The 15,937-nt window shown below is 44.5% G+C and overlaps 1 protein-coding gene across 2 annotated transcripts; it reads right to left on the bottom strand.

Moving 5' to 3' along the window:
• Positions 1–838: 838 nt before the first annotated feature.
• Positions 839–4,594, bottom strand: PRR15 (proline rich 15). Of its 2 annotated transcripts, none has more exons than XM_027539431.1 (2): positions 3,677–4,594; positions 839–1,968 (listed from the first exon to the last, which is right to left on the bottom strand). In XM_027539431.1, the coding sequence occupies exon 2, from the start codon at positions 1,828–1,830 to the stop codon at positions 1,450–1,452; it is 381 nt and encodes a 126-aa protein (XP_027395232.1). In that variant the 5' UTR covers positions 1,831–1,968; positions 3,677–4,594; the 3' UTR covers positions 839–1,449. The 2 variants fall into 2 exon arrangements, with proteins under 2 accessions (XP_027395232.1, XP_027395231.1); XM_027539430.1 differs by having other exon boundaries at positions 3,669–4,588.
• Between the last annotated feature and the right edge of the window lie 11,343 nt (positions 4,595–15,937).

The raw sequence follows: 15,937 nt of genomic DNA, 5'->3' as shown, positions 1-15,937 counted from the left end.
CCCATGGACTATAGCCCCCCACGCTTCTATGTCCATGGGATTTTCCAGCAAGAAAACTGGAGTGGGTTGCCATTCTCTCCTTCAGGAGATCTTCCCAACCCAGGGATCAAATCCTGTCTGCAGTGCCTCCTGCACTGGTAGGCAGATTCTTTACCACTGAGTCACCTGGGAAGCCCCCATGCATTTCTAGATGATATAAATGAGCTGAATTGTGGTGGGAAAATGTCCCAGGGGATCTTAACTACAATAAGGCTCTTATAATTTGCTGGAAGCAAGTGGTATTCATTTACTCTTTTACTTAAAGTTTGTAACAAAAGCAAACAGGTAGATTTTTGTTAAAAATCTTCAAGTTGGTAGATCTTTAAGGCTTTGCAACTAGATAAATGCATACTTTAGAATGAAGAAATTAGCTTTTAAAGCAAAGTGAGTGGGGAAAAAAGCTGGCTCTGCAAAAACTTAGAGTTCAGTCCACCTGTTTGAATAAGTATTTTTAGATAATTGTGAGTCAGGTTAGTAACATACTTAAAAGAGCTGTTATTAGCATGGTGACTTATTCTACCTTATGAAGATACACTGAAGTAAAAAAGAAAATTTAGGAATAATGAGTTGACACCTCTCCCTCTTTTCCTCCAATCTGGTTGATAAATAGGAATCTTCAGCTAACTGATTCCAAGTTGGGTGTTGGTAGTTTCTAGACATGTTCTCTTCTCTTTAGTTTTTTGAGAGGAGCTGTCAGGTTATGTGGCAAATGATTAACTCTGTCACTTTGGGCTTTGCATGCCTGCTTTTAAGTATGATGGGTTTCAGTCTTGCAATGGAAAAAAATACAAAAGTCACCTTAAGTCTTACAGTGCAACAGTTTTAATAGTCCTCGCTAAAATAGGCAGTACAGTTTAGCAAGTCAACATTAAAAGCAATCTTGCCTTGTTTAAAACGTTTCTACTTAAGAATGATTCCTGCTCTCTGCCATCCCTTCACTTAAGGTATAAGCCTGAAGAAATACTCCCAAAGTGCATTTCTTTTATTTCTCATTAAAGATAGCACTGGGATTTGCTTCCCAATAGCAAGTCCAGAATTAGAGCATGCCAACCTTGTTGGAAGGCTGCATAGTTTCAGTTGAGTTAAGGTCTCTTAGAGAAGTACCATTCTCATTTCCATGGGGGATGCAAAAGCCACGGAAGTTTTTCGGAAAAAAAAAAAAAAATTATACCAGGTTCCTCTGTGGTATCTTCTCTTACCACGAATAAATATTTAAAGCATCCTTGAGTCGTGAACTACCGGAACACTCAATTGTCACTTCAGTTTCCAGAACAATAAAATCTGGAGGCCTGGTGCGAATATTCTGAATTTGGTGGGATGAGACTCCACGTACAGGGAGGGTCAGAATTCTCGGGGTTAGAACTGGGGGCTGAGGAGGTGTAATGGGAAGAGAGTCCTGGAGCTCTCGGGCTATTGCTTGTCGTCGTGGGGGTCACCAGGGAAGATCGCTTCCTCCGAGGACCTGACTCCCTCGGGGAGCAGAGTGGCGCGCACTTTTCTCTTCTCCTTAAAACGGCCTGAGCGCGAGATCTTCAAATTTCGGCGGCTGTTGCCCGATTTTTCCCCGCCCAACTTGTCTAGCTTGTGGGGCTCGCCGGCGCCCCCGAGGAGACTGGGGTGCTGATTCTCCCGGGAACTGCTCGTCCAGTCCTGGACGGGCGGCGCGGGTTCCCCGGGGGCAGGCTGGGCTGGCGGCTGCGCACCCCCGGCGGCCTCCTTGTTTTTCTTCCTGCTGTTCGTTAGCGAATTCCACCAGGAGCCCGAGCTGCCGGTGCCGCTGCCGTCGGCCATGGCAGGCCGGCCGAGGGGCGCTGGGCGCGGGGCGCGGGGAAGGGCCTCGGCGGCAGCAGCTGCTCTCGGGTCCACCCGACCCTGCCCCGGCCTCTCGCGAGCGGGCTGCGGGCTGGGGGCAGAGGCCAGCGGCTTGTGCTGGGGAAGAAAACAAAACTTGGTTACTGAGTTTGTCGAAGTCACGTGTGCCCCAATCCCACTTCCTCTCCAGTGCTCCAGCAGGCACAGGATCGGCTGGGGTCCGATGGTCCGCAGCCACGGGCTTTCAGAGCGCCTCGCCGCGCCCCCCAGAGCGCAGGCGGACGAACCGCCTCCCGGGCGCCGCCTTCTGGTCTGGAGACAGTCTTGGCGCTCCCCGGCTTCCAGGATAGGGCAGTGGTCCGCGCTCGAGGGCCACCCAGGGGTGGGTGCCAGGGCTTCTGGATTAACAAGGCCGCAGAGGGAAAAGGGCCCGTCCTGTCAGTCTACCCCATTGTAAACGACGCCCAAAGTTGACCCACCCGGTCCAAAATGACACGTGGGAGGAGGGCGCCCGGACGCAAGCGCGTCCCCGCTGTACGTGGGCACGAACAGTAGACCGCAGACAGTTCCGAAATTTCCCTCAAAGGTTTTTGCTCCCTAGACTTTCGTCCCGGGATCCTTTTTCGATGTCATTTTTCGGGGGCGGGGGCTGGGGATTTACAGACCAGCAAGAGTGAGAGACAAGCGTGTGGTGTTTTGTTTCTTTTAAATTCTGCTTTTGACAAAACGTCTGCCTTGTGACTTTCAGAGAAGCATGTCTAGACTTCCCTTGAAAACCGCCGCCCTACTCTTCCTTTTATTCTCCAAAGACCAATCTTGCGTCTCTTTGAAGCCACCCCCGGTCGGCAGTTGAGATGAGCCCAAGTACCTCTTTCCTTAGTTCTGTATTAAAATATGCACCGAGTCTGTGTGTACTAGGCAACTCAACTCGGGATTTTTAGTTCAAATTAAAGGCTTCTGTTTTTTTCCTTGCGCAATTCCCTCCTCCAAAGGAGAGGGCGCACAACGGAACTCCAATCTGCCCTCCTCCCAGCTTTTACAACAGCACTCAGCGAAACGAAAAGGCAAAAAGTGTTACTAGCACTTAAGGTGCGAATATCAGAAGAGAGACTTCTCTGACCACTTTCTGTGTTGGGTCTACACCGAACTAACTCCACGAATGAGTAGGATTCGCTGGCGCCGCGGCTCATTTCCAGGTTTCCACTGGGCTCCTTCCCATCCCACGCGCGCGACGCTCCTGGGATTCGCCGGCGCTGGAGAGCGAAACTTCGGCGGTGTTTGTGGTTAGAAACTCTCCTCCCCAAACCGCTGGGAGAGAGAGAACCCGAACGCCTACGCCAGAGGCCGCCGAGGCCTCGGCTGAGCGGGGAGACCTTGGCACCGGCTCCTCCCCAAGACTCCCCGAGGGCACACTCGGGCAGCGACTTGAAAACAATAGAAGAAAAAAATAGCCAAAAGTTCTTTCCCTGCTGAAGGCACCCACACCCTCTGGCACAGTTTGCAATGGGTTTGCAAACATCCATTCTCCCTCCACTTTATAGATCGGAAAAGCACCCCCAAGTTGCTCACTGATGGTGGTGATGGTGATAGTAGTGGCTGTTCTGATGCTGCTTTCTGTCTTCTATCCTACGCTGTCTTCTCCACAATCAACTTTGTATGCACAGAAAGGCTATGCACGTATTGCTCAAGGAAGAGATTGCAAATTACGCAGAGCGCCTGCTTCTAACAACTTCTCCTCGGGAGCTGGGGAAGCTCCCCAGGGTGACACCCCGTAATAAGCTCTGTCTTGGAGGACGGAGAATCACCCTATCGCTCACCTGCTCACCTGGACCCCGTGGCTCCGCACCTCTCTTTCCGGGCAAAGTCGGGAGCGCGTGCGCTTGGGTTAATCTGGAAGTCGGGGCGCGGCTTTCCTCTGTGCGGTCTTGGAGAGGTCGGGCTTCTTTCTGAAAGGTGTGCCAGCCGAAATCGCTGCAGTCCAGCTAAGCCGATTGCTGCGGCTGGTCTCCCCTGGCGCCTCCGATTTCCTGGCGCAGCGGCGACAGTAGCCCGGAGCTCCAAGTGTGGTTGGATCCGGCTGGAGGGCCCCGCGGTGAGTGGGTGCCAGGCTCACTGCCCCAGGTGAATGGTCAGGCAAGCTCTCCCGCCTAGTAGTCTTTCATTCTCGGACTCGTCCCTTTTCCCTGGTAGCACCGCCCGGGAGCAGCCGGAAGATGGAACCTTAACTGCTCACTATGATGCACTGAACCGACCTACCGCGTCGGTCCAGCGGGGGAGAAGACATCTGCCCACCTGCTGGTTATTCGCCAAGTGATTCTGGAAACCAGAACTCCGGGGCAGCGGGAAGGAAAAAAAAAAAAAAAGAACTCAGGAGGCGGCCACTGCAGCCACAGGTGCAGGTAGAAAGTTCGCGTTCCCGCCCTCCAGGGACGAGATTGGACCAGGTCGCATACGTGGCGCCAGCCTTGGGATGTCTGATTGGAGAAAGGCTCCGTGTGCGCCGCTCCGGAGCCGGACTCCTGGAAGAAGAAACGGAGGCCGGCCGATCAAGGCTGCAGGTGGGCGCCTGTGGACAAAAGTCGTCGCAGTTCTCCCTCTGCCCCTTCCCCAATTTATTTTTTCCTTTACTCTCCGGTTCCCCGGCTGTGGCCACTCAGCTCCTGGAATCTCAAGTTCTGTAATTCTCAGGAGCCGTTCCATAACCAAGCAAAATATTGCAGAGCTGCAGGCGCCCTGGGTTGAAAGGCTGTAACATTAACAAGTTCGTTATGTGCTAGCCAGGCGCTGTTCCAAGTGCTTTCTGTGGATTAACTCATTTACTCCTCCTCCCAGCAACCCTAGGAGGTAAGAACTATGATTATCCTCAGTTGACAGGCGAGGAGAACTTAGCTGTGAAAGGTAAACGGTTGCCCAAGGTTACACGGCTGGTACCAGGTAGAGCTGTATTTGTACCCCGGAGATCTGACTCCGGCTCCCGGGGGTTTTATCGGCACCTTATACCAGAGCTTGGCCCTCAGTGTCGGGCTCTTAGCACGACTTAGTGAGCATGGGAATTACCTTTTCTCGGGTCTGGAAGTCCGTGGACCGCCACTGCACTCGGGGAGTAAAAATCCAGCCCAGAGCTGGAATTGAAGTAAGTGAACCTGCCCGTTGCCGGTCGAGTTTCAGGAGGCTTTTGTTCCTAGGAACAAATGGGTGGTTTTTGTTACCTGGACAGAAAGGCTTTGACATAGGGAATTTTCACTAATAAAGGCAGAGGTGCAACCGGCTTCATCTTCCAGGATGCATTTCTTTTTCAAAGAACTGTTTTGCTGCTCCCTAAGCTCAGGGTGTAACTTCTCTGAAGGACTGGAGCAACCGACATCCCAGCATGTTGGTTCTGAGGACTTGCCGAAGGGGTGAAAGTAGTGGAAGACACGATACCTAGGTATTCCAGAACTTAAAATTTGGAATTAATAGAAATTCTTATAGATGGTTTCAATTTATGAAATATGGTAAAAATACAAATACTTTATATTTTTAACTTCTTAGTTTAGCGTTCTTGGATTTTTAAAATGATAACCACAGCAGCATGTATTTGAAAGTGATGCATTTTCATATATTTATTGGAATTAATTTTAGAGAGAAAACTTACAATCACATCACCAGAATGGAACAAAGATAAGCCACCAACTGTGAGAGGAGGACAGGACAAGTTGTCATAGTCCCATTCTGTTACAGAGAAGACACTGCACCAAGGAGGAAGGCCCAGTCTGAGGAACACTAGCTGCTGGAAAGTGGTAGAGCTGGGTTGCTACGTTGTTTGTTGATCAAAAGGGTGAAGGGGAAAAAAAAAAACAAAAACAAAACATTTAGGAAAAGAAAATGAGTCCTGCCAAATGGCTCCTCATCTAGCACGACTGAACAGAGGGCCAGCATTTTCTTAATAGATCAACATCCAGCTGCTGAAATTTAAAAATTTCAGTCTCTTCTCACATCACTCCCATTTGTGTTTAACAAGTTTTGGAATATTTCTATGTTTCATTGGTTTGATAACACCTTGCACATAACCCTTGAGTGCAGTAAAAACGTTAAAATGGAGACCTGAGAACTAAGAAGAAATGAGGTAGAAGGGACTAGGGAGATGGAGAATGGGTGATCACTCCAGGCAGAGGGAAGAGCACACACAAAAACCGTGAGCTGTGAAGGAGCTTAGGATTTTTAAGGAGTGAAGAGGCCAGTGTGACCTGAGTGCAAAGTGAGCGAAACACTGCAAGAGACAAAGCTAGAAAGGTGGGTGTGAGCAGACCATTCAGGACCTTGTCACTTGTAGGATTTTTGAACGTAATTCATCAAAGGGAAAGTAACATGGTAAGATCTGCATTTAAAATATCACTGAAGCTGTACAGAGTAGATGGAAGAGGGGACAAGATGGGGCTATGGGAAAACCAGGTAGGAACTGTTGGAGTACTTCAGGTGGGATATTTTGATGGCTGGTGGGAGAGTGCTGGAAGTGTGGATGGTGAGGAGACTGTGTGCATGCTCAATCACTCTATTTAGTCATGTCCCACTCTTTATAACCCCATGGACTGTAGCCCACCAGGCTCCTCTGTCCATTGAATTCTCCAGGTAAGAATACTGGAGTGGGTTGCCATTTCCTCCTCCAGGGGATCATCCCAACCCAGGGAACGAACTCCTATCTCCTGTGTCTACTGCACTGGCAGGCAGATTCTTTTACCACTGAGAAAAATGAAATTTATGCCAAAGAGATTTAGGAGGTAAAATCAACAGGACATTCTTTCATTCAGTTCATACAAAAAAGGAGCCTGAGTTTAATTAGAGGCTTAAAGAAGAGATACTTTTATAGACTTCCTTGTAACTAGGAGCACACGCATGATCCAGTCTGACTTCAGGGGCTATAAGGAAGACTTCTGGAAATGCTCCTTCCTGAATAGAGGACAGAGCCTTCTGACAGAAAAACATCTTTTGGAGTATCCTTGATTCTTATGTTGCAGCACAGTGTGAGAGAGTGCAGCTGCCGTCATGCAACAGTGAGGCAACAGACATGGGAATAAAGCCCAGCACACTAAGGGATGACATGGGAGTGGGACAAATAGAACAGGTATTTTCTGTGATACGGGTGAGCCCCTGACGAGCGCTGGAATGATCCATCTCCTGACTACTAATTCAGTGCGATAATATGGATTCCTATGATTTAACCACAGCTTTACAACCACAGTTTTCTGTTACTTGCAGCCCAAAACATTCCTCCTTGATATAATCTAGTAGATTATAGAAAAAAAAGATATTTTTCAAAAGGCAAACAGGTAGTGTTGTCACATTTTTTCCCGATCAATCTGAACAGTTCTTCCTGGAAGAATGATTTAGTGAAATGTTTAAGTAATGGGGAGGTTTTTAGAGGCGGGGGATGCATCTGCAAAAGAAGGCACTTTCATTGAAAAGGCTTGGACTTAAGGAAATGAGAAGATAAAGGTATGTGTACAAATCTGGGTAAATCCAAAAGATGAGGTGAATCAGACTATCTGAGATATCATGGTAGTTTGACTTTAAAGACAGAGTTTTAAATCAAAACCATTAAAACTTATTTTCCTCCATTTTTGAATCTAGAATTGTTTAAATTTATAAAAATTTTTGTAACCAAAATCCCATGCAAAAAAAAAAAAAAAAAAAACAAGAAAAGAGAGTTAATGTTAAACAAATATGGTTTTATTATGTAAGTATTGATCTAGGAATCCTGCTGTTTGTTTCGATAAGGAGAACATGGGGGGCGGGTCCTAAACCTCTACATTGGTAAGTCATGAATACAGTGTAGATACATTTAAAAGTTGATTTATCTACCCAGTGAGTAGTCGTGACTTTCAATTGAAATATGCTTAGATTGGGCAGTACTTATATTTCTTCATAATATTTTTTTCTTGTCATTTTTAATTTTTCAGAAATATGTTGATGGTTTGAGAAAAGACAGTTTCTTTTTTTTAAAAAAAATTATATTGTTTATTTCTCAGGTGACCTTTAAGTGCAATAAATGATTACACTAAAAGACAACAGAAAATGAATTTCTAGAGAGCAAGGTTTGCTTACTAGAAATTAAAGGAGAAACTTTAGAATTTAAACCTGGCATTTGCAATTTTAGTAAATCTGGCATTGCATCAGAGGCTGAGCAATTGCTCTCTTTAAAGCATTTATGGTGGCAACTAGGGCAAGGAAAACATGTGATGAGAAAATATAAGACACACAGCTAATCAAAATGAAGAAAATACAGATCATTTATATTCTCTTCACCCAGGAATGACCATGGTTGATGTTTGGGTGTTAGTCCTTTTACTCTTTTTTGCCCCCTATTTTCACGTTTTCTCCATTTACCTTCTCTCTTCCCTTCCCTTCCTTACCCTGCCTTCCCTCTTCCATCATCCCTTTCTTTTATGGACTCTTCCATTCTTTGAAAATTGGATTGGCTGCTCCCATGGCCTTTTCCTTTATAGTTATCCATGTACTGGTAATTTAATATTTCTTTTCTTGTTTTTGTGTATTCACATCAGTCTTGTTGGATTTAGTGTGTAAACTTTTAAAGAGAGGACATTGTACCCATGCCTGATGGTGGAATCCACTGCTCATAGCATCTCATCCTGTGCCGTCAGGTTAACATGAATGCATATCTAGAAGCATAAAAATTATAGTCCCAAAATATTACTAATCATGTCAGTTTCACACTTGACCTAAGTAAGGCTAGTTTGTACAATTCACCCTCTCTCTGAAATGCAGCCATCACCAGCTGACTCTTCCCAACTCTCCAAGCCTCCTCTTTTCTGAATCTGGTTCCTTATTATTCTTGGATATTATTGTATGCTCCTCATTTTCCTTAAAAAATTATTTGTAGGAAAATTTAAGACCTAATCAAAAGTCACTTTTTCTAGAAATTCTTTTCAAGATCTTAGGGGCCACTGTATACTAAAGTTCATGGCTTAGTATAAGTCATGTTTTGGGATAACCAGAAAAAGAGACTGTTAGCCTATAGTCACATCTGGGACAAGCCTCCCTACCCTCCCCAGATCTTTTCTGCTCCAAATTAGCTTAACTTTCCATAAAGATCTGTTGGTGGGGGGATGAGCATAGTTTACTTCTGGATTGCCCAAACCCTTTGCGGGCCAATGCTTATCAAGGGAAGGATGTTCTATTAATTGCTCTTTTTTGGATGAGCCCTACACTCACTTAAAATTCTGTTCCTTTTCCTTCAGGAGGAAACCAAAACCATTGGTTTGGTGCCCAATTGTTTCCAACAGGAGAATTAAGCCAAATAACCTGGCATGCCACTCACAGGACTGGGTGTGTTTTCATTTTATCGTAAATTGTTTGCTTGGTGTTTGTCCCCATGACTCGACTGTAATTTTCATATTTATTTATTGTCTGACTCCCTCACTAGAAAATGAGTTCCAGTGTATTTACTGATCATTTACAGAACACTTTCTAGGTGCTAGGTATATTTCTAATTGCTTTATAAATACTAAGTTATTTAATCTTCCTAAAAGCCCTTATGAAACAGGCACTATTATTATTATAGATGAGGTAACTGAGAGACTAAGAACTTAAGTTGCTTGCCCAAGGTCACGCAGCTAGTAAGTACTAGAGTCAGCATCTGACCCCAGGAAAACTGGCTTCAGTGTCCAGAGACTGACTTAGCACTGTGCTATGCCTCTCCATGAGCACTTGGCATGCGTGTGTGCTAAGTTGCTTCATTTGTGTCCTTGTGACCCCATGGACTGTAGCCCATTGGGCTCCCTTGTCCAAGGGATTCTCCAGGCAAGGATTACTGGAGTGGATTGCTGTGTCCTCCTCCAGGGGATCTTTCCAACCCAGGGATCGGACTCATGTCTCTTACATCTCCCATATTAGCAGGTGGGTTCTTTGCTACTAGCGCCACCTGGGGAGTACTAGAACAGGTTACTATGAGTCTTTAGGACTTGCCATCTGCCTGACAATAATAATTTTTAATATTGTTAAATGTGTGACCATCCAATGCATAAATAGGAATGCTTTCTTGGTTATAATATGACTGACTTGTAAAAAGAAGTGTTTTAAAAGTGGCAGTGAAATAAAGTTTTAATTGGTTATTATTAAGAATAGCCTGATTTGAGGACTTCCCTGGTGGTCCAGTAGTGAAGAATCCATCTTGCAATGCAGGGACATGGGTTCTCTCCCTGGTTAGGGAACTAAGATCCTAAGCAAGTGAGCCAGTATGCCACAGCTAGAGTCTGTGCCGCAGTGAAATGTCCTGCCTGATGCACCAAAGCCTGTGTCTGCCGCCACTAAGACCCGATGAAACCAAATTAATTAATTTTAAAAAGTTATATAAAAAAGGGAAAAGCCTGATTTTCTTTAATTCTGAGGAGTGAAAACAGTAGGTATGCCAAATTACCTGATACATTTTTGTGTTTCCCGTAAAATTGGAAGAGTACTATCATGTTGCAGTACACATTGAAGGAGATGAGGTTAGGGGGTGAGGTGAGGATTGGGCAGAACAGTATAATACTGGAGGATGGCAGCTGATATTTTATTAAATATTGTACTTGGGGAATAAATGAATGATTTAGAGGACATGACATTTCAGAACACGGTTCCACAGCACATCCTGACTCTCTCAGGAAACAAAGATAATGCCACTTTAGTGTTTATCAGAAAATCACGGATGTAAATAAAAGTCGTGTGAATGTTCTCTGGCTGGTCACCTGGATCCAGGTCAGGGCCAGGGTAAACTAGATCCTGTAAAATGTGATTTGCTAACTCCGGTTGTTCGTTTACCTTTTCAAAGAGTCGATTTGGTTATGCTACATTTTATTTTATTTAGATTTTATTTTCTCTTTTGTGCTTTGTTGAGGTGTCAGCTCATTAGGTCACACGTGTACAGGCATGAGGTGGATATCTGATGGGAGGGTAACATGATGCAGGGAGGGAATCTTTTGGTTTCCTCACCTGCTTCAAAGCCAGTGTCAAACTTGAAAGTGAAAGTAGTAGTTGCTCAGTCGTGTCTGATTCTTTGTGATCCCCTAGACTGCAGCCCACCAGGTTCTTCTGTCCATAGGATTCTCCAGGCAAGAATACTGGAGTCGGTAGCCATTCCTGTCTCCAGGGGAGCTTCCTGACCCAGGGATCAAACCCAGGTCTCCTACACTGTAAGCAAATTCTTTACTGTCTGAGTCAGAAGTCCATAAGAAATTGCTGCTTTTCTATCACAGGCTATTAGAAAAGGTGCATCAAAGTTTTGGGACTCAGCTTTCTGCTCAGTGCCAACACAGCTAAATCTCACACTGTTCACTCTTCAGAACATTCAGGTTCACCTATTTGATGTAATTTAAGTTACATAGTGGGGGAAACTGCTTCAGATTTTAAATGCTTACTCTGGGCTTTCACTTTGCTATGTGTTTATCCAAAAGTGGTTACTGTTCTTCCCACTTTTTTTTTTTAATGGCAGAGCAACCCTGAGAGAGAGATTATAAGTTCTACAGTTTTATCTTAGAAAGTTGAAGCAGTTTGCTCAAGGTCACAAGAGCATAAGAGGTACAATTATTTTGACTCAGTTTCAATTACTCTTTCCTTAATACAGTGTTCTTCTTATATTTCTATTTGAATCTCATATTGCCATTTAGTTAATCATTCCATCAATAAGTGTTTGTTGGTATCAAGGCTATTATATCAAAAGAGGTAGTCATACTGAAAACATTCGAATTAGGTCATCATCTTCTAAGTTTCCCACTTAGAACAATGCTAAATCGTATGTGGTTGCTTGCATATTAAAGCCCTATGGAGTCACAGAGCACTCAAAGCTCAAACTAACACTGGGAATTGTAATTATATACATTTCTTGTGTAAAGACTTGATGGTTGGTTTGAATTACGAGCTGTGTGGCTTTGGGGGGATTACTTAATATCTTTAGGCTCTGGTTTCCTTAAATGTAAAGTGGGGATAATAGTACCTACTTCTCTGGATGGTTGCCAAGATTGAAGAAGACAATGTATTAAAATTTTTTTTAATTGATTCTTAATTGGAGGATGATTGCTTTACAAAGTTGTATTGCTTTCTGCCGTACAGCAACACTAGTCAGCCATAAGTATGTACATATCTCTTCCCTCGTGAGCTTCCCTGCCCCATCCCACTGCTCTAGGTCGTCACAGAATGTCACAGGGCTCCCTGGGTTGTATTGCAGCTTCCCACTAGTGATCTTTTTTACACATGGTAGTTATATATGTCAATGGTACTCTCTCAATTCATCCCATCTTCTCCTTTGCCTGAGACAATACATTTATTAAGTCCCCAGCACATGTAATAGGCACTCAGGAAATGTTAGTTTCTCCTTGACTAACTTCTTTCATTGGCTGTGTAGGAAAGCACTGTGAACAGACTCTAGAAGTCAATCACTTCCAAGTGCTTTTGGAAAATAATGAGTAGAGAGTCTTAAAATTCACTGTCATTATTGTTGGTTGGGGCCCGTTGTTTCCACCCCACTCCCCCGAAGAATATCATGTTAAAACTTACTGGAGAGTATTTAATAGGCAACAATTTGCTCTGAAACTTTTTTTTCAGAAAGATACCTAATGATTAAATCAAACCAAGCAGAAGTTTTCTGTATGTGATTCAAGAATGCTGTTCATCCTTTCAGCACTGCAAGTGTGTTACCTGTTGTGAAAGGAGGAAGTGTGCTCCGTTAAGCTTGAAAGCAATGTTACCAGAAAAGGATTAGCAAATCACAAGGCAGAATCCTTAGCAGTAAGGCCCCTACTGAACTGTGACTGAGGCACAAGCCAAGGAATATGTTTAATGTGTGCTGCCCCATTAGCTCCTGGAATCTTAGTACACAACCCACACCACTGAATCAGACCCAGAGGAGGGAAACAACAGGAGCATCATGGCTCTGCTATGCAGACATAGCACTATCGTTTCCAGAAATTAGTTTTTATTTTATTAAAGTAATATTGGAGAAGACTCTTGAGAGTCCCTTGGACTGCAAGGAAATCCAACCAGTCCGTCCTAAAGGAGATCAGTCCTGGGTGTTCTTTGGAAGGACTGATGTTGAGGCTGAAACTCCAATACTTTGGCCACCTGATGTGAAGAGCTGACTCATTGGAAAAGACCCTGGTGCTGGGAAAGATTGAGGGCAGGAGGAGAAGGGGACGACGGAGGATGAGATGGTTGGATGGCATCACTGACTCGATGGACATGGGTTTGGGTGGACTCCGGGAGTTGGTGATGGACAGGGAGGCCTGGCGTGCTGTGGTTCATGGGGTCGCAAAGAGTCAGACACGACGGAGTGACTGAACTGAACTGAACTGAATATATTGCACACCAAGTTCAAAAGTCAAATGTTATTAAAGTGATTATAGTAACTAACAGGGGTTTCTTTTTCTTTTCTTTTTGATGTGGACCATTTTTCAAAGTCTTTATTGAATTCGTTACAATATTGCTTCTGTTTTATGTTTTTTTTTTTTTGGCTGTGAGGCATGTGGGATCTTAGTTCCTTGACCAGGGATCAGACCTGCACCCCATGCCTTAGAAAACAAAGTCTTAACCGCTGGACCACCGGGGGAGTCCCCACATGGACTTCTTACCTTACTTCTTCTCTTAGTTCTCTTCCCCAACCACTTTCAACAATTTTGGCTTTTTATTCGTGGCACATGCACATCTCTGTATTTCCAAATAATATGTGTATTATTCTCTCTTTTGCTTAATCCATATTTGACCTCTATTAATTTCCTATTATGATATTTGAGGATTTTGTTCTCTTAGAGCATCATGCCTTCTGCTTCTCTTCTCACAGATCCCAGTAGGGTCATATTACAGCTTTTGTTTAATTGACTATTCCATTTTGATATTATTGTGCCTTTGTAGATATTGTTCAGGCTAAGCATTATAATACACAGATCCTTACATTTGCTTTCCAACTTTTTGTCTTTTTCTAAAGTTAATAATGACCTCTCCTTGTCCACTCTCCGTCCACCTCAGTCCTTTCAATCTGCTTGTTTTGGGTCCTATTTCTAATATTTTCTGCACCTTCCAATGGTTTCTTGGTACACTTTTCTACAAGTGCTGTCATATCAATACATATATATGTTCCATTTTGTTTTTCCTAAAAATATCCCTCCTGGACACCTCCTCCTGCTTCTGTAGGGACTGACCTGTCTCTGGGCTGTTGGGGGTGAGGTGGTGTCACAGCAGCCCAGAGAGAGGGGGTTTGAGAAGAAGGGAGTGGTCAACTGTGCCTGCAAATGAGAAACCAAGCAAGCAGAGACCCGAAGTCTCAGTGCGGCTGGTGGGGCTCCAGGGAGAGCACCTGTGGGGAGCACAAGCGCTGAGGCTGGGCCTCTAGGCGTGACGCTGTGTCAGAGCACCTCCACACCTGTTCCCATGCCATCCGGCCTCAGGGATAACCCATGAGGTTGCTGGGTCAGAGAGACAAACAGACACTAATTTTTAAGTTTCAAAGGGGAGAAAACTGAGGCTCAGAAATGTTGAAAGCCTTGATCTGCAACTGAGCTGGGTCTTGTGGCTCTAAATCCAGTGCTCCATGAAAAGATGCTCAACGTCACTCATTATCAGAGAAATGCAAATCAAAACCACAATGAGGTACCATCTCACGCCAGTCAGAATGGCTGCGATCCAAAAGTCTACAAACAATAAATGCTGGAGAGGGTGTGGACAAAAGGGAACCCTCTTACACTGTTGGTGGGAATGCAAACTAGTACAGCCATTATGTGGAACAGTGTGGAGATTCCTTAAAAAACTGGAAATAGAACTGCCATATGACCCAGCAATCTCACTGCTGGGCATACATACCGAGGAAACCAGAATTGAAAGAGACACGTGTACCCCAATGTTCACCGCAGCACGGTTTACAATAGCCAGGACGTGGAAGAAACCTAGATGTCCATCGGCAGACGAATGGATAAGAAAGCTGTGGTACATATACACAATGGAATGTTACTCAGCCATTAAAAAGAATGCATTTGAATCAGTTCTAATGAGGTGGATGAAACTGGAGCCTATTATACAGAGTGAAGTAAGTCAGAAAGAAAAACACCAATACAGTATATTAACGCGTATATATGGAATTTAGAAAGATGGTAATGATGACCCTATTTGTGAGACAGCAAAAGAGAAATAGATGTAAAGAACAGACTTTTGGACTCTGTGGGAGAAGGCAAAGGTGGGATGATTTGAGAGAATAGCATTGAAACATGTATATTATCATATGTGAAATAGATCGCCAGTCCAGGTTTGATGCATGAGACAGGGTGCTCAGGGCTGGTGCACTGGGATGACCCTGAGGGATGGGATGGGGCGGGAGGTGAGAGGGGGGTTCAGGATGGGGAACACATGTACACCCATGGCTGATTCATGCCAATGTATGGCAAAAACCACTACAAAACTGTAAAGTAACTAGCCTCCAATTAAAATAAATTAATGAAAAAAAATAAATGCAGTGCTATTGTAGGGCTCCCATGAAACCTTTCCACCATATCACAGCACAGGCAGGCATGGCTTGGTTTTAAAAACTCATTGGGCAGTAAATTGCTAAAATTTCTGTAACTCTCTAATTTTCTAGGCAACACTGAGTAATGATGTCTCACAGCTGTGAAGGATACTAATGGTGTAAGCCTTCTCATAAAAGTCTCCTCCAGCTGTTGAGTTTTTAGACAAACATTTGTCCTACTCTGTGCCCCCAATACTATACTGAGGGCTGTATGCAGATTATCTTAAGCCTCACAGTTACTCCATGGAATCAGTAACAATACAAGTTCATGATAATGACAAGGAAACTGAGGTTTAAGAAGTAGAGTAACTTCCCCTCAATTACACTATCAGAAAGTTAAGGGCCAGGATTGAAACAAGGAGGTTGTAACCTGTAATTGACTTGTGTAACAGGCAACTGGGGGCTTCCCAGGTGGCTCAGTGGTAAAGAATTCACCTGCCAACTCAGGAGGTGTGAAAGACACAGGTTTGATCCCTGGGTTGGGGAGGTCCCCTCGAGGAAGGCATGGCAATCTACTCCAGTATTCTTGCCTGGAGAATCTTCATGGATAGAGGAGCCTGGCGGGCT

Source organism: Bos indicus x Bos taurus, chromosome 4 (genome assembly GCF_003369695.1).
Source record: "Bos indicus x Bos taurus breed Angus x Brahman F1 hybrid chromosome 4, Bos_hybrid_MaternalHap_v2.0, whole genome shotgun sequence".
Classification (NCBI taxonomy): domain Eukaryota; kingdom Metazoa; phylum Chordata; class Mammalia; order Artiodactyla; family Bovidae; genus Bos; species Bos indicus x Bos taurus.
The sequence above is the reverse complement of the archived record's forward strand: the minus strand, read 5'-3'. Positions and strand labels throughout refer to the sequence as shown.